Genomic DNA, 19,330 nt, shown 5'->3' on the forward strand with positions numbered 1-19,330 from the left:
CAGTACCAACAGCTGTTCTATTTCTTTTTTTTTTTTTAAACCCTTACCTTCCATCTTAGAATCATTACAGTGTATTGGTTCTAAGGCAGAAAATCAATAAAGGCTAGGCAATGGGGGTTAAGTAAGGGTCATACAGCTAGAAAGTGAGTGAAGGCAAATTTGAAACCAGGACTACCTGTTTCTGGTTCTGGCTCTCACTCCAGTGAGCCACCCAGCTGCCCCCTTGTTTTATTTCTTAAGAGCCAGTCTCTACAACCCACTTAGAACAACTCATAATCCTTCCCTAACCTCAATTCAAGGAGAAATTATGCAAAGAAAAGATTTTAAAATATGCCTTATTTTAAATGACCTATTTGAAATTATTTCTATTATTTAATCAGAGGATTTGAAATAGGATCCCATTAAGGTTTGTGATGTGGTCAAGTTCAATTTCAAATTTGCTGATAATTTCCTACCTCACTGTGTGTGATAGGAACTCATCAAACTCATTAGTTCTTAATGACAGAATCACACAGTTTCACTGCGAGAACAGAACTTAGTACTAATCTAATCCAACCCCCTCATTTTATAGATGAATAAAATACAGTTTACATTTTTGCTATCAAAATAAAACTTAAAGAAAATCTGAGTAGCTTAATAAGCCCTCCTGTTCCTTTTTCTGTTTATCACTATCTTATTATAAGCAGATGTTTCTACAAAGCATCCCTAGAGTTACCAAGGTTTAATATGTTGTTCTGAGTTTCTGTTCTTGGATTACAATATCCAGCTAGTTCTAAAAGAATTCTTCCACATCTGATCCCATATAAAATATAAAAATGATGCATCTCATTAAAGAATTTTTTTAAAAATCTTCAATATTGAATTCTGCTTCTAACTCCAATAAAGCCTAACATACTTAATACCAACCATATTTGATGCAGGGAAAGGTGTTACATTTTATTTAAAAGCAATTCCAGCATTTGAAGTCTGCCGCTGCCCCCCAAAAAAACCCTCTATTGTTCTTCACAAAATCTTCTAAAAACATATTTGCAAAAACATCCATTTGAAAACATGCCTTCCTCTAATAAGGACCTTGCAGACATGGGAGGGCATTCTCCTTTGAAGGATGCCAAGTTGTAACATGTGCTTTATAGAAGGTAAGAACTCTACTTCCTATGATAGTAAAGTAGTTAAGCTAAGTTCTGCATAAATGATTAATGTACAAATTAATCATTTGTACTATGCAGTCATCAACTTCCTTGTAATCATTTTCTTAATAATTTCCAATTTCATTGCTGTACTAAGCATAACAGACATTCAATAAATATTAAATAAAATTAACAATTACATCACCCCCCCCAAGTCAGGATTTGATAGACTAATTAAGTTTTCCTCATTTTCATCATTTTCCTCATAAATTTCTGTCCCACAATTGTGTCAGTCTCTGCTTTATACCTCTGGTTTATTCTATTTTTGAATAGCTCTAATTATTAGGAAGGTTTTCCTTATACTAAATCTAAATATACCTCTCTCCTTTCACCCATTGCTTCTTTTCTGCACTCTGGGGCCAAAAAGAGAATTCTAATTCTTTGTTCCATATGCACAGTCGTCATCACACCCCTTCCTTCGCCAAAATAAACCACACCATCTGCCTTCAACCCATTCTCAGGTGGTATGATCTCAAAATCCTTCCTTTACCAAGCTCTGACCAGATAATAAAGGACACTCGCCCTCCTTTAGACAGTCCACCTCATGAATATCCTTTCTAAAATTCTGGTATCCAGCACTGAAAACAATTCAAACAATTCTCCAGATTATTATCTGGTCAGAGCTTAAATATAATGAGACTGTCACTGTCCTAGTTCTGGAAACTATACCATAATATAATCTAAGATTGTATTAGTTTTTTGGAAAGGGAGAGAATAAGCATTTATATAGCACTTATTACATACCAGACACTGTTCTAAGCACTTTACAAACATCTTATTTGATCCCCACAACAACCCTGGGAAGTAGTTGTTCTTAATATCCCTGTTTTACAGTTAAGGAAACAGGTAAACAGAGGTTAAGTGGCTTGCCAAGGTCACACAACCAGTAAGTGTCTGAATTCCAGGCCCAGAACTCAAGCCACTGTACCACCTAGCTTCCTAAGTGTCTTACAGAGACATCCTATCAAATTATTGACTCTTACTGGGCTTGCGTTCCATTAAAAATTCCAAAAATTTTTTTTTAACAAAAACTGCCTTCAAGTAATGCCATGCCTCCCCCAGCCAGTACCTAAGGTTGTTGTTTTTTAAAAACTCAAGTATAAGACTTTACATTTAAACTAATTACAAATTTTATCTTACTAGATTTGATTGAGCATTTTACCTTGTCAGATCTTTCTGCATTCCAAAATTCTCATCCAAAGCAGTAACTTTCCCTCATTTGTGTCACTTACACATCTAATAAGCACACCACCTATGCCTTTATTCCTTATTAATAAAATATATTAGGACACAACTAGAGGCTTCCTTTCTGACAACAAACCAAAGGCTATTCTGAGTCCAACTATTCAACCAGCTCCAAATGTAACTAATTTTCTTCTGTAATCTTCTAGACCAGTGATGGGCAAACTACAGCCCCCAGGCCAGATTCGGCCCCCTGAAATGTTCTATCCAGCCACTCGGGACTTTATTCCTAATCTGATGAATACAATGAGTAGGATATAATACAATGAAACTTCGAAAGAGTTGCCTTAGAAACAGACTGACACGAGCATTTCCTTTCCTTTAGCCCCTCTTTAAAGTTTGCCCATCACTGCTCTATCTTTTTATCTTGCCCCTCAAAATAGTATATGAGACAGTCAACAGCTTTGCTAAACTCTATCTATAGCACTCTCCTGACCTATCAGCCTAATAACTCTGCTGAGAGAAATGAACATAGCCTGGCATGACTTATTTCTTGATGAAGCCAAACTGGTACTTTATGATTACTGCTTCCATTTCTAGATATTCATTAATGACCCCCTTTAATAATTCACTCTAGAATTTTGCCAAGAATTGACATCAAATTTCAGACCTCGTTCTTAATGCTTTTTTGAAAGAAAAAAAAAATCAGGGCATTTGCCTTTCTCCAGGACTTTAGCACTTCTACCACTGATAATGGCTCAGCAGCATATCAGTTCCTTCACTATTTTAGGATATAGTTCATCTGGGCTTGGTGATTGGAAGTCCTCAAGGATATCCAGATGCTTTCCCTATTTATCTTGAATTTCAGCTTACCATATTCATTTTTTTTCTGTCATTTACAGTCCAAAGATCAAAATTCATTCTCCTTAGCAGAAAAAAACATGCAGAAAAAAATTATCTACCTCCCATCCACTTTGAGCAGCAGTTTAATCCTTAGATCCTCTTTTCCCATTATTGCTAAGGCGAAAAGTCCTGTTTGTTGTTTTGAGCTTTCCTTGTTAACTTCTAACTAGTTCTGAGCTTTTAGCAATATGATGAAATTGCTAGCTGGAACTGGGAGACAAGAAGACTTGGATTTGAATGCCATTTCTAATACCTATATCTATGTTATGTTAAGTCCCTTTACTTCTGACCCTCAATTTCTTATTCTGTAAAATGAGGGAAAATACCTCTAGTGCCTGCCTCATTGGGTTATTTGTAAGGATTAGAAATAAAATATGCAAGGTGCTTTGCAAACTTTAGAGCAATATTATCTCAGTTATTATTTTTGTCAATTGGTGCCACATTTATTTATTTATCTTCTATTACATGGCCTTGCTTCTTTGTTCTCTGTATGCTTTTCTAAAATCTAAGTTGATCTTTGAACTTTCCAGATTCAGTCAGCAACAGTCTCTTTAGTCAACTCACCCTTTTACTCTTCACTGAAATTGTTTCTGCTTGTTTCTTCAGAATTTTATTTTTGAAAGTTTTCTTTTCCTTCTGAGCTTACTTCCTCCAGAAAAGTTTAGTTCATAAGATTCCACCTATTCTTTCTTTGAACACTTTGTAATTTGTTGTTCTAAAATGTAGGGTGCATGTCAGACTATGCCCAGCTTTACTCTCCTTTATTAGAAAATCTAAGATGGGCTCTTCATTTCTACTTCAGTAATCACTTGCTCCTTGATGGTGGGAATCAAGCCCAGAATAAGTTCTTATTGCTTCTGCTTTTTTTGAAAGAAGAAATTATCATTAAGGCTCAATTTTAGTTACTCTGCCTTTGATAAAGAAAGTTCCAACAGATGTCTAGATAACTGAAGTCCCCTATCATTACTATACCATGCCTCCATATCAGTTTTATTATCATTTCCTGAACTCATCTTTTTCCTCCCAACCCCCCCCCAGGTAGTCTGTAGTATATCCTGATAATAATATTACCTGTTTCTGCCTTTGATAATTTTTCATTTACCATGCTTCCCCACTCTGATGCTTGGACTTCCTCATATGAAAATATCTTCTTAAAAGCTACTCTACACCTACCTTCCCTTCTTTTCTCCCTTGAATATACTTTTAACTACTGTTTTCCTTTTGAATCAGTTATACCTTTCCAGAACCATATTCCAGTTATGGTCTATCTCTCAAAGTTTCAGTGAATTAGGATGTTTAGTTCAGTTTTCTTGTTAGCTATTCTTTGAGTATTTATGTATAAATAAAAATGCCATCCATGTGTTTTGTTTTTGTTTTTTAAACCCTTAACTTCTGTGTATGGTGGAAGAGTGGTAAGGGTGGGCAATGGGGGTCAAGTGACTTGCCCAGAGTCACACAGCTGGGAAGTGTCTGAGGCCGAATTTGAACCTAGGACCTCCCATCTCTAGGCCTGACTCTCAATCCACTGAGCTACCCAGCTGCCCCCCATCCATGTGTTTTACTGTTGGCTCCATTCATAATATTTGTTTCTGATAAAAGTTCTGGGCATCGCAACTGCCATTCTTCTTTCTCCACTATACCTCAATGGTATCTAGCTTGGTAAATATAAAAAGATTTCACCTTATCTCCTTTTCTCTTTAAAATTTTAAAGCTCTTGATTTGAATTGCAAGACCACTGGCAAATATCTGCACACATAATTTTTTAAAAACCATTTCTGATTAAACTTCATCAAGAGCCTGTTATTCCTATATTTTAAGACATGGCCAAGAATATCCAAAATCCATTCTCAGACTCCATCTTCTTAACCAGCTATTCTTTTCCCAAATCTGTCTTTCTCTTCTGAAGAACTTGACTTTTATGAGCAGCTGTGAAGAAATAACCACTTGTGTTTCTAAATTCCTTCCAGCAGTATCTCCTATGCCTATGTAAATTATCAGAAGTCAGGATCAGTCAGTCAGTCAATAAGCATTAGGTGCCTATCACTTGCCAGGCACTATGCTTAAGCACAATTAGTCAACAGGTTTGACCAGTCTTGGCTTTCAGGTTCTATGTCATGTTCCAGACACATGCCTCAGGAAGGTAACAGACCTCTCCAGTAACTGAATTCAAAATCTTCAAAATCAAACTTAAAATTTCCCTCCCATCATTACTTCTGTGTGAACAATATTTTTCTAACCACGAAAATCTGAAACTCCTATTTACTCATCATCTCTGTCATACCTAATATATCCAGTAAATCACCAAATTATTTCCATTTTCCCAAAAATGTCTTATGAGATATAGATTTCTGGACCTGGCTAAAGTAGAATTTTGATTTGCCAGACTATTTAGATACATATTGGAGGATGCTTATCATCATCATTGTCCTGTTGTTGTTTAATAGGTAGGGAGGTGCAGTAGTGGGAGAGTCAAATTAAATTTTTTTTTAAACTTGCTACTTAATTTTTTTAAAATGAAAGAAAACATTTACCATCCTAATGTCAGATTCCAGGAACAAAGGAATAAGAATTACATATGTGATATCACTAGCATATGGAACTCTTACATGAGGAAAGACCTTCTATCAAATGCATGTCAGCATCTTCTTCTCTCTACAACTAAAACTTTTAGAGATTTGCCTAAATTACACAGAGACTGGGATTTTTGCCCAGGATCACACACCTATTATGTGTTAGAGGTGGGATTTAAAGACAGGTCTTTGTTGATTGAGTCTAGATCTCTATCCACCACACATTAATGAACCATCTTGAGCATCATAATAGGGCAGTGGTATAAAGTGAAGATTAGAAAGGATAGAGATTGGAGGCTGGTAAACCAGTTAGAATATTGAAACAGACCAAGGAGGTGGTCATAAGAGTCTGTCTGAGGTTCAGTGCTGTAAAAATTCAAGGAAAAAGATTAAAGTTAGAGATGCAGTATAAAGACAAAATGGATAGAACTTAATAACTTTTTGGATTTGGGAAGTAGGGAAAAAAGAAGTGCCATACATACAATTTTTAAATGCCTTTCATATCTTAGCCTTTTTCAGTATTTTCTGACTTTTTGGGACCTCATTTTGGGGTTCCCTTGCCAAAGATACTGAAATGGTTTGCCAGCTCCTTCTCCAAATCATTTTACCCATGAGGAATTGAGGCAAACAAGATTAAAGAAACTTGCCCAAAGTCCTACAATAATGTCTGAGGCCAGAATTAAACTCAAGAAGATGAATTTTCCAGACTCCAGGCCTAGCACTCTATCCACTCTGTTTTCAATACCACCACCAATAATTACTAAAAAAAAATCTCTTAGCTAGAACTCTGAGCTCTGGTCTTTTCTTCCCCAAAATCATTTTGCATATTACTTCATGATAGTTCTTCCTTAAATTCCATTTTCATTATGCCACAAAAAGGCTCCTTATTTTCTTTTTAGGGCTGAACTCCCTATTTTGCACAGATATCATCTGTGAATATCCCTGTGTATATATCCTACCCAACTGTCCTCAACATGCAGCTTCCATTCTAGTTAAGCTAGTTTCCTCAGGAGTAAGAGGACTTGGTTTTTAATACAAACTTAAGAAAAACAAAACCTAAAAGCATTATATAAGTGCAAGCTTTCATTCAGAGCATTCCTATTCTTATCTGCAGGTCTTCTTTCATGTTGTTCCCATTTAGCATGACTCAGATCTGACCTTCTCTATGGAATGTATGATGCCCATTCTGAGTCTCCTCACTCTCAAACTCAACCCCTACCACCATCATAGACTATACCATATAACTGAATATTGAAACACAAATTGTACTGTATGATTCTCTATTGTTGGGGATAAGTATCATGACAAAGAAAATGGCAAAAGGCTTAAAAAAATCAGCCTTCATTTTAAGATGTTCAAGTGACAGATATTATGTTAGAAGAAATTAAGTTTTGATTTATTTATAGCATTGTAATTAGATGTTTCCACTAAGTCCCTCTTCTGAGTTACGGCATAGAGGTCATGTGACACAGCTCTCACAGAATATGACAGGAAGAAAACAAGCCCTGACCCGTTCTTCTAAGCTGGAAAGCCTTCCAAATATAGTCCCGGCAACATCTTCTGTTTAGGCAGATTTCAAGGTTGTAGAGCATTTTACTTATATTATTTCATTTAAGCCTTATAGGTGACCCTGTGAACCAGGTCTGGTGGCACATACCTGTAATACCTGCTTCTGGGGGAGGCAAAGGCCAGTGAAACACTTGAGCTCAGGAGTGCCAAGCTATAGTAGAGCTCAAGTTAATTAGGTGGCTCCCCATCACTCTTCTTTCCTCCCTGACTCCAACTATGGAGATGGAAGGAGTGAGAGGAGCAAACCAGTGCAGGCTGGAAACAGAGCAGCCCAGAGTTTCCCTATCTATCAGCATGGCTCAGGCAGGCTAATGAGTGGCTGCTGCACCCAAAACATATGTGTATATATATATGTATGTATGTATACATATATATATATATTTTTTTAAACCCTTATCTTCTGTGTACTGACTCCTAGGTGGTAGAGTGGTAAGGGTGGGCAATGGGGGGTCAAGTGACTTGCCCAGGGTCACACAGCTGGGAAGTGTCTGAGGTCAGATTCGAACCTAGGACCTGACTCTCAATCCACTGAGCTACCCAGCTGCCCCACAACTATATTTTTGTAAGCAACTACAGATCTCATCCTCAATTGCCTGCAAACCACAGATCTCTTCAAAGTACCAGAGGGCTTCTCCTGTGATCAATACTGATTTGAAACATTTGTCAAAATATATAAGAAGGAAGAGTAACAATACCTGCATTTTTGAGGTTTTGGGAATTTTGCCACAGTGATATCTTCAAGTAAGGATAGAGAAATTCCAAATGATCTATAACCCTTGGTTTTTCTTTAGACTTACTACTTACTAACCAGGAAGACATTACTTAGGGTATGTCACTGCAATGACCTGAAGTATCTTGCCCTGAACCTCCTATTTTCTGTGGCCAATACATTTTTATTACAGCTTCTGAGGCTTTAAGGATAGAGATCAAAGTAGCTATGAGAAATTATTAACTAATCAGTTAATGTTGACAACCAGGTATCCCTCTCTCTCTCCTTTATTTGGCAACCTTTCCCTCTCTATAGCTGTTTCTCAGTTTAACACCTCTCTTCATGTGTCCATTTTCTTTTCTTCATCTCTACTACTACTTAATTATTAGTTAAGCTACCTGGGAACATGAGGTATGTCTCTATTCCTCAGAGCCAAAGTGCTCTTGCACAAGAGGCACAAGGTTTTTAAAAATTAAGTGCCTCATCATAGAGGCTCTTAAAGTAAAGACTAGATGTCCATTTCTTAGGGATTAAAATAGGATTCTTAATTTGGATGGGCATCTGGCCTCTACTAGGAAAACTCCTATGACAGAGTTCCTTCTAACTCCCAATTCTATTATCATTATACTTCTCTAACTGGCCACAATATAGAATTTAAGTATATTTTTATATATTGCATTTATTAAGTTCTATGTTCCCTATTCTTAATTTAATATACATGTACCAGAAAACAATTTGCTTCCACCTACCAATTATCTACATATTTGGCAACATTAAAAATAATAATCTCTATCTTTTAGAGTTTGCCCTTAAGACTCTTTTAAAAAAATATTATAGGAAGTTTGAAGGGGCAGATAAAACATTGAAATTCATTAATGAAATTTATAGTGACAGAAAATTTTGATAAAAAATAGCCCTTAAACATAATAAAAATTACATTTTAGAATTCAATGATCACTTTTAAATTCCAAGTCTAAAAGAAAAATCTAGGATTTAAATTAAGGGTTGGAAAGGACTATCAGAGTACCTGGATTCAAATACAATTCATTACTAATAGGATCTTGGGCAAAGTCAGTTCACATTTTGGGGCTTCAGTTTCTCCCTATGTAAAATGAGAGGTAAATTAAATTATAAGTCCCTGTCAATTATATTAAAGTGGAAGAAAATGATGAAGTGAAAGTTTCTTTACCTAACTGCTAATGTATTATTCTAAACCTGCATCCTTAGTGGATCAATCTCAACTCATTAACTGAGTTGACAAACACTAAAGAGCCAATGGGCACTGAATGTACATTTCTTTCTTCTCAGTCATGAAATCCAACTACTTCCTTATAAGTCATGGAAGGAATGGACCCCAAAAGACCTTTAGACATAATTATATATAAAAAAGGTGAACAATCAGCAATATCAGTATGTTCTTCTGCCCCTTGCCTAATTATCATTTCACCACAATAGTCACAGTATATCTCTTACTTTCCTTTTCCTTCAAAATCCAGACTTTTCCTATTACTTGAACATTAAGCTTTTTTCTAAATATCTTCATTTGTAATGAGTTTGTTTTCACTTAACCCAGTAGTTAATACAATATTAACTATAATATATAAAATAATATGGAATCTCAGAAGCCACTTATTACAACTGGTACAGCAATCCCCAACAACTATCATTCAGTCTTTGCTTGAAGACTTTTATTCTATGAGACCCTCACTTGAAGACCTCTAGTCTACCTTAAAACTGATGTCTGCTTCTGTATCATCAAAAGGGTAGAAGCAGCAGCACACAAAAAGGCAATATAGTATGGATGAAAGACTTCAGTACTTAGGCAAGTTGCATCTTTTTGTTATACCTCTGGCACTAATTAGCTCTGTGACTTTGAACTAGTCACCACCTCTGAGGAACTCTGTTTCCTCATTTGAAAAATGATGGGACTCATGATCTTTAACATCCCTTCCACCTCTAAGAGTTTAAGTAGATTGAAATGTTTAATCTTTGAGTATGTATGGAGACTCAACAATAGCTTCACAGAGATAGCTGGTTTTCCAAGAGTCAAGATATATCCAACAAGAACCAGGAATTTGCCTCTGTGGTCTAGTCCATTCCCAAACCAATGACATTTGTTAAAGGAATATCAAGTATCCTCACAAGGGGATTTTAGCAACTGTGTTCACTGGACCTGGGAACGTTGTCTAATACCAGTTAGTTTCTGAGAAATAACCATAATAGATTTGGTAGCCTAGTACCTATTATCTAGTAAAAGGGGATATGTGACAGCAAAGATTCTTAACATTCTATAAATTCAAGAGGTGCTGTTCTTCATAGTAATCCTATGTCTTAACTCATGAATTCTACATATTCTAAGTTTGGCTAAAAATCCTCTGTTGGGCATTAGACACTTGCATTTTAATATTCTGGGATCCTGACTGCTACATTAAAATTTTCTAATCTTTATGACATCACAATTTACTTCCTGTTTGAATAGCTCTTTCACAGAAACAGGGTACCAGGTATAACATAAATTCATGAAGGATTCATTATTTCATTGGTGTGGATGGGCCCTCCAACTATGAAGACTACAATTCCCCTATGATTTAAAAAGTGATCTTTGAAAACTGTTATATTTGAAAAACACCACCCTTTGGTCAATTAGTATTGAATGTTTGCATTTATAGCTAGATAGGATGGTCAAGTGACAGAAATCAGACCAGTACCAAAAGCCTTTTCCGATTCAGAGGGACCTCCCAGGCACCTCCTTATCATCATAAGGCATGAGAGGACAACTTTAATTGAGGAAAAGAACACCATACAGCACAAATACTTACCATTCTCTGATTTGAGGGGGCTGGGGGGGGGGGGGAGTAATAGCAAATAGGGTTTGAAAATCAAATGTGAATGAAAAGTTTTTGTTAGTAATTGATACTAATGTCCTATATTTTTATTTTTACTGGCTACAAATTCAAAAGAATATAACGACTGGCATCCCAAGACAACATAAGATTATGTTAAATGCTGGTCAAAATCCATGGGTTCCTTCTGATTATTTTTTAAATCATTCTCAGGACAGAAGGCAAAAGAGAAGATAGCTAATCATACACTTCAAATTTAAGCTCAGACTGAAACCACTGACAGATACTATTTTTCCTAGTTTCCTAGTAGCAGGCAGGCAAGGGGCAGTTTGTTCAACTAGAAAGAGTCTCCTCCATCCTCTCACAATTTCTAAGGTTAGAACTGAAGGACACAAAACATCAGAGCCCTTACAAAATCTCCTGGTCTCCACAATACTGCTGTGAGAAATAATGATCTAATCATTAGCAACAAAGACTTATGGCAATTTGCTAAGTAATCTTTCCAAAGACTTCTCCATTCAAACTGGTTTCTCAATAGGAAATAGTGTTTAATAAATCTGAAGATTTACCTGGAGAACTTTGAAGCTTAACATAGCAATTGTTAACAGAATTTATGTTGAGGTCTAACAGAACAAAAGAAATATGGAGCTATGGGAATGGTTTTTAAAAGAATTTGAGGAGGGTTAATCCTACCAATTCAGAAGAAACTTAAACTTTTATATTTTCTTGCCATTCAACATGATTTAGGTATAAACTACCACTTCTCCTTTTCACTTCCTTGTCTGCTGATAGTGATTAACTTATAGCTACTTCCACTGAAACACAAAATATAATAAAACAGTTCTTTAAGAGCTATCATAGAATTAGTCCACTTTAGATTTAAATAAGATGTCCCCAACTTGATACTGAACATTAATATGCCACGTATTTTGCTTATACTTTTCCAACAATTAGTTTGCATGTATTTCATGAGAAACTTCTCTTCGATCTAAATCTTGGAGCAAAGTAATAATTTTGTTTTGCCACCAAACATTCTGCAGGTTTGATTCTACACTGAGATCATGCTGAATTTATGTCTGGTTCATTATGAGACATAAATTCAACACTATCTCAGTGCAGAATCAAACAGAAATTCATCATATTAGGAGTACAGATTCAAATATACAAAAGTAGCCTGGGGAGAATGAAAATCTCTGATCATAAATATCTGGGGTGAGAAGGAAAAACTGAAGTTTATAAATATGACCAAGAAACCAAGGTAAAGAATGAGGAACAGAGTTCAATTCCACAGGTGAATCTCCACTATAAAAGGTAAAATACCTTATATTTACATTGATTAAAAAAAAAACTGCCAAGACTTTAAAGTTACTCAGTTCCTCTGAAGAAATCTTAACTGAGCTAGAGATTAGCTCAAAGCCTTTGCTTTGATGTTCACTGCAGGTTTGGGGAAGCCTTGTTATCACTGGCCTCTGTAGACAGATTCTTTTAAGTTGAAATATTGTATCCAAACCAGGGCTATAGCTAAAATGTAAACATATTGCCAGAGCATCAAAAGGACAGGCACCCTTAGCAATTTCCTACCTAATTCTACCCAATGAAGAATTGCACTTGTCTTAGGAGCTAGGAGTATTGCATAAGAGATTAATAGACTTGTTTTCTGATTTGACCACTGACTTTGTGGAACTTCAGTCAATAAGTATCTTTTTTTTTGCATGTTTACTATATATTTAATAAGGGCTTTACTTATCTCTCTTTCTAAGCAAGACCTTTTCTTGAAGATTTCTGTATCTGTGGATGGAAGGAAGCAACAGCACATTAAAAGGCAGTGTGGTACAGCAGTACTACTGGGCTAAGACAATCTAGGATATGGTTCAAGCTCTACCCCTAAGGAGATATGTGACTTTGGACTAGTCACTAACTTTGCAAGCCTGTTTCCTCATCTTAAAAATGAAAGCGTTGATAATTTCTAATGTTCTTTCCAACTACAATAGTCTATAAAGACTGAAATTTGAAATCCTTATTTAACAGTGGAGACTTATCAATAGATGCCTGGGTCATATAAGTAGGTTTCAGGAACCAAAATATGTCCAAAAACAATTAATAGATTGTACTTTTGTGATTCTTTCTGTTCCCCATTCCAAAGATTTGTTAAAGATTGATATTAGGTATTCTCATTAGGAACTGTTAGCACATCAAATGGTGTTACTAGGATCTGGGAATAAGATGACTCGATATCAGATAGTTTTTTGGAATTTAGCCATAATAGATATAGTAGACAGTAATTTGTTAGATGGTAGTTGCAGTAGGAATGAAATGGTAACACAAGACTTTACATTCTTTAAATTCAAGTATTGTTCTTTAGAGTAAAAGTTTCTAAACTTATGAATTCTTTATATCCTAAATTCTCATAAATATTTCCTAGGGATATATTTAAGAGAATTAAGTTCTCCTAGGAAACAAATACTTAATATAGAAATTCTGTTAAATGTGGTAATTGTTGCCACATTAATATTTACTAGGTAATCTGGACAACAACATCAACATTCACTCTTTGAATAGTTCCTTCAACGTGATTCCAGTGAAGGTAGTTGCTTTGCTGATGAAAATGTCAATGCCTTTATTACTTAGGTTAATAAATCTAAAGCAGAAAGGTACTTCTGAAGATATTCAGTCCAAACTTCTCATTTTACAGATGAGGAAATTAAGCCCCAGAAAGGTCAAATCAACTTGCCCAAGGTCATAGAAACAATGTTAAAGGTTGGTTTTGAACTTGTGTTTTTTGACTATGAACTTAGGTCCACTCTTCCATGCTGATTCCTAAGAAAGCCTTTGAAAATTGCTATACTAATCTAGTGCTTCTGTGTACCTTAGCTAGGCTAGTCTTCTAGTGACAGGCATAAAATCCAAAAAGAGGCCTGTACTAAAACCTTTCTACCTTTACATTATTATGAGAGGACAATTTAGTCTAGTCCAAAGGTTCTTAACCTTTTTCTGTGTCATGGAGCTTTATGGTAATCTGGTTAGGAACCCTACATAGAATGTTTTTAAATACATAAAACACATAGTATTACAAAGGAAACCAACTATATTGAAATAATGATAACATATTTTCCCCACTCAAGTTCATGGACCCTCCCTGAAATCCGTCAGTGGATCTCTTGAGACTTCTTAGTCTAGTGTAAGCGTTTGATTTACTGATCAGTAAACTGAATGTTTTGCCCAGCCACACAGCTATCTGATAACTGAACTAGGACTAGAATACAGGGATCCTGATGCTCAATGTATAAATATATCCTCTTGTAATATCAGAATAGCAATGTATCCCTGCTTGTTCAAGAAAATATATACAAAAATAGACAAGACTTCCAAACTGGCAGTTCTCCACAAATATATCATTAGTGGAAGAGGATCTATCATGATGTCAGCAGTTTTAGTGGGTCATAATGTCTCTCAAGTAGAGAATGACATTAAAAATCCAAGAATTTTCTATGGCTAGTGGTGTGGGACAGAGCCTACTACTGGATATCCTCTTATATAACACAAAAATTAAAAATTCCCTAAAGATGAATGTAATAGAGTGATATCTGTCCTTGTGGGAGTCTAGTCGCTCTATGGGGCACAGGAAATATAATTATTTTTTGGCCACTGTATTAAAGTAGAGAAAACAGTGAAAAATAAAGGTGGGAGTTATAGTGTAACACCTATGGCTCCAGGATTTAATTATTCTCATATCAAAAAAACCACGCATAAAATCCATTGACACTTACCCATTATAGACATTTCATGGCTAAAATAATGAGGATGTGCAAATAAACTGGTTGCTTGGAAGAAAAAAGTAGCATTTACAAAATATTTATGTAGTACTTAACAGAAGGAAGACAGTATGTTACAGTAGGAAGAATACAGAATTTGAAGTCAGACAACCAAGGTTCAAATTCCAGTTCTGCCAATGACCACCAACTCTGTGAGCTTGGGAAAATCATGTAACATTTCTGAAACTTAGTTCTTTAATCAATAAAATGAGGATACTATTTCTATCAGTAGTAGAAACTCCAATGGATTTGGAGTCAGAAGATCTCTAAGTTTGAATTCTGAATCTGCCCCTTATTTATTACTTTTGTAATACTGGACAAATCCTTTAACCTCTCTGAGCCTCCATTTTTCCATCTGTAAAATGTGGGCTTGAGAATAAATGACCTTTATACCCTGCCCACCTTTAAATTCATGATCAAATACTCTCAGAGTTGTTATAAGTAAAGTGTTTCTATATATACCTGTTTTATTATAGTTGCTATTAAATGAAGAATTTCATCAAAAATATAAAAAAATCTAACCAGCTGAAAGTTTTTGCCTATATCTACTTCTCTATACCTTATCTATAGAAAAGCTTTTGGAGGCTCTTTCTGATTATACGCATTGCTACTACTGCACAGAATCCACAGTTACTTTAATAGCACAGGATTTGTTACTAACTAACAGTGAATAAAATAACCTGGCCCTCTTTTACCTCCAACAGGGCTGGGGGTGAGAGAAGAAACCAAAAGAGACACATCAGAAAAAGAAACTGGATAAATATGGCATGAATATGCTTAGATGACCACTTGTCAGCAATGCTGTAGAAGGGATTCCTGCACCAAGTGGAAGAGAGTGGATTAGGTGACCTCTAAGGTCCCTTCTAACTCTAAAGATTTTCTGATGCTCAAATGAACAGCCCCCATTCATCTGTAATTCTAGAGACATTTTCTCTTTAACAGATGAGATTTTCTGAATAAATATGCAGGTTATTTAAAACTGAGTTATATATAGTGCTTTAGCAACAGCAAAAACATTACTGCCATTAGCCACAGATGCTAGATTTCTGGTGGAATTTTTTAAAAAATTTTTGCAAGCAAGCATTTTCCAAGTGTCAACCAGCCTCTAATTCTAAAAATGAAACACCCCCCATTGGCAAACAAATCACAAATACTCCACTTACTAGGTTGTTAGATTACATCCTAGTCATTGTCACAGCCTATTTTTCACTGTACAGCACAGGACAGTTTGATGCAGTATTCCTGACTGCTTTTTATCGTATTTGTAAACACACTCACTAATCCACTAAATTAGGTAATTTACAAACAGGTCTTCACAGTTATTAGTGGGCAGCAGTCAAGTTCTATTACATTTGATTTATATACAATTTAATCTAAAAACTGCCTTCTAGGGTAAAGTCTACGAAGACTGGAAAGGAGAGTGGCTTGTTAATATTTGGGTGGGGGCAGGGTAGAAACCCTGAGAAATCTCTGCATCTCAGCTCTGACAACATTTGGCCAGTGCCCACAGAAAACTAAATTTGGCACCTCTTCCTCCTGTTACATGGACAACAAAGAGGGAGTTTTCGCCGCGCTCCCCTATCAGGTGCTTCATCCCTCTCCCACACCCCACCCTTGGGTTCCTGCAGGGTGCTTCAGGGAGAGGGTGAGTCTAGGGGTGGAGGCACAAAGGGAAAAGAGCGGTGTTCGGACGTAGCAGCGGGGAAGGGATAAAAGAGCTCTGGGTTGGGATATGAAGGGGGACTGGTGTCCCAGTAAGTATGTAAAAAAAGAAAGCAGAAGGGCTGAGGATCTCACCGCACCACAGGATAGAGATTAAGGAGCTGGAGACTATCCACTTGGGAAGCGTGGGGTGTACTGCAGATCTATGAAGATAAGAGGAGTACAACCTAGAGAAGGGGTTTCTGTGGACAGGGGGAGAGGAACCTGTCCTACCTGAGTAGACAGGGTGAAGCCGAGACCTTGGGGGAAGAGAGGGGAAGCTCTCCCTTAGGTAAGACCCAGTCGACTCCCGAAGGAAGGATTGCAGATTGGTGGACATTGGGGGAAGGAGGGGAAGAGTAAAGAGTCTCTCTCCCTGGGTGCCCCAGGGACAGGGGCAGAGAGAGGAGAGACATTCTTAGGCTCACCTGTGCTGCGGAGGTGGAGTTGCAGCAGCCCATGGCGGGGCCGGGGATGCCAAGGAGGAAAGGGGGAAGAGGGCGAGCGCCCAGCTACGCCCCGGGGCCCCTAGGCATCCACAACCCCGGCGGCCGGCCCGGGGGAGGGAGCCGGCCTGTCCCCCCCGTCCTCCTTCTCCTCCTTCTCCTCCTCCTCCTCTTCCGCGGGCACCCGCTCCTGTTCAGTGCTGCTCCGCCTCAGGGAACAGACGGCTGCAGCTCAAGAGGAGCTCCGGACCCACACAAGCGACATCCCGGGCGGCGGCTGCGTGGCTGCTGCTGCTCCTCCGGCTCCCGCAGCTGCAACTGCTGCTGCTGCTGCTGCTCCTCCGGCCGCGGCGGCGGCGGCCGCTGCTGTTGTTGCTGTTGCTGTTGCTATTCTGCCGCCGCTGCCGCCGCTGCTGCCACTGCTGCTGCTACCGCTACCGCTGCCGCTGCTGCTTCCAAGCGGAAAGGGGCGGGGGAGCAGCGGCAGCGGCTGCGCCTCCTCCTCCTCCTCCTTTTCCCTAGCCTCCTCCTCCGCGCCGCTCCAGTCTCCCATCAGACTCCCAGCTCCCCACCCTTCTCGTGCTCCTCCCCCCCCTCCGCCCCCTGCGCTGTCTGCGCTGCGCCGCGCGACCCAGCGGGGTGGACAGTGGGGCGGGCCCTTCGGGGAGCGGGCGCCACGCAGCTATCGAGCCGAGTTCGCTGTGGCACCGACGCGGCCTGGGTGGGGAGGGGAAGGAGGCGGGCTGTTGCTGGGGCGCGGAGGGAAGGCCGGGCAGCCCTGGTACGTTGCCTAAAAGGAGCCGGGCTCCTTCCGGAAGATGAGGCGGAGCGAAACGAACCCGGGGAGGCAAAATTTTTTTTTTCCTCTTTCGGGGAACTGGAAATTGCGGGCCCTGCGGGAAAACTGGGAATATTTCCCAAACTGAGTGACAGAACTCCTCCCCGACCGTCTCCTCGCATTCCCTAGCTAACATCTTTTTTTGAAACGAAAGAAAGCCGTCGGTTACCCTCACCACTGTGGAGGTCAGGGAAAAGGGAGAGCGAGCATTTTTTTACTGGCTCCATTTTACTGATCGAGAAACTGAGGGTACAGAGGGCTCGAAGAGCTGGAAACTGAGTCACCTTTAGGCTTAACCTGGGGGTTTGGTGGTGGGACGACCAGGAACCGAACTAGTAAGCCTGGAGCTGGGTAGTACGGTGGAAAGACTGCCTAGAGTCCTAGAACCTAATTTGGAATTCCAACAGTGATCCTACCACAGTAACCTAGAAGCAATCTCCTGATTTAACATTAAGTCACTTAATATTCAGTAGATCAAAGTTTTTAAAATAAAGACTATGCTTCCTAGCCACTTTAATGGGCTTTAAAAAAAATGTTAGACACATACTGTCGTCAAGAAATTTAGTCTCGTTGGAAGGACAAAATTCATGAATATTAGAGAACAGTGCTAGGTATAGTGGAAATTGTGGGGTATCAGATTTAGGTGAAGTATAAGAAAAATAATTGCTAGTAATTGGAATTTTAGCAATAAAAACACCTATTAATTTCCTGCTGTGTGCTAACAGTGATGATTCACAAAAATGAAACAGTTTATGCCCTTACAAAGGGAAAAATAGCATGTACATACAGGCATATATAAAATAAATATAAGTCTAGCCCTCCTGGGAACTCCCTTTCCAACTAGGCACTGGTGGGTTTACCAGTTGAGTCACCCCTGGAGGGGAAGTCGTGACTACTTCCAGGCTCAAAGTGGACTTTGATTTTGTTTTCCCAATACGTACAATACCTGATGCAGTCTTATAGATGAGCTTGCCTTTAATAGACAACCATTATACACAATTAACTTAAAGCAAAGATATTTACTAAGATAACAGAGTAAGATCAAAGTTACAAACTCCTTACATAAATCTGGGGCCCACTCTTCCACAAACACAGGAAGAGGGGGCATAAGCTTAAAGCACTGGGCCTAAAGACAGGAAGACTTGAATTCATATCTAGCTTCAGACTCTAACCAGCTCTGGGATCCTGTGCAAGTCACTTAACCTTTTTGCCTTAATTTCCCCAATTGTAAAATGGAGATAACAGCAACTACACAAAAGGGTTGTTATGAGTTTCAAATGAGATAATATTGATAAAGCCCTTAGTCCAATGACTGACAGTCAACTCTATCAGTGCTTATAAAGTCAGATTTTCTGGTAGTGAGACTCAGGTCCCGAAAACATATGCCCAAGGCAATTAATACCTCTGAAATTGAAGGGCCTCAAAGTCCTTTAACTCCTCTTGGTGTCTTCATAATTTTCTTTTCTTTTTTTTTTTAATAATTTTTTATTTTTAGAAAAATTTTCCATGGTTACATAATTCATGTTTTTACTTTACCTTCACCTCCTCAAATCCTCCCTACCCCCCCCCC

At 38.2% G+C, this 19,330-nt stretch overlaps 1 protein-coding gene across 1 annotated transcript in view; it reads right to left on the reverse strand.

Moving 5' to 3' along the window:
• Nucleotides 1-17,141, reverse strand: part of SLC44A1 (solute carrier family 44 member 1) — a 226,144-nt gene extending 209,003 nt beyond the window's left edge. Inside the window, exon 1 of the mRNA XM_044658236.1 lies at nt 16,905-17,141. Within this exon, the coding sequence (XP_044514171.1) occupies nt 16,905-16,937 (33 nt within the window). The 5' untranslated portion in view covers nt 16,938-17,141. The remainder of the gene's footprint in view (nt 1-16,904) is intronic.
• Nucleotides 17,142-19,330: the final 2,189 nt, after the last annotated feature.

The sequence above is a fragment of the Gracilinanus agilis genome, chromosome 1 (genome assembly GCF_016433145.1).
Source record: "Gracilinanus agilis isolate LMUSP501 chromosome 1, AgileGrace, whole genome shotgun sequence".
NCBI lineage: Eukaryota > Metazoa > Chordata > Mammalia > Didelphimorphia > Didelphidae > Gracilinanus > Gracilinanus agilis.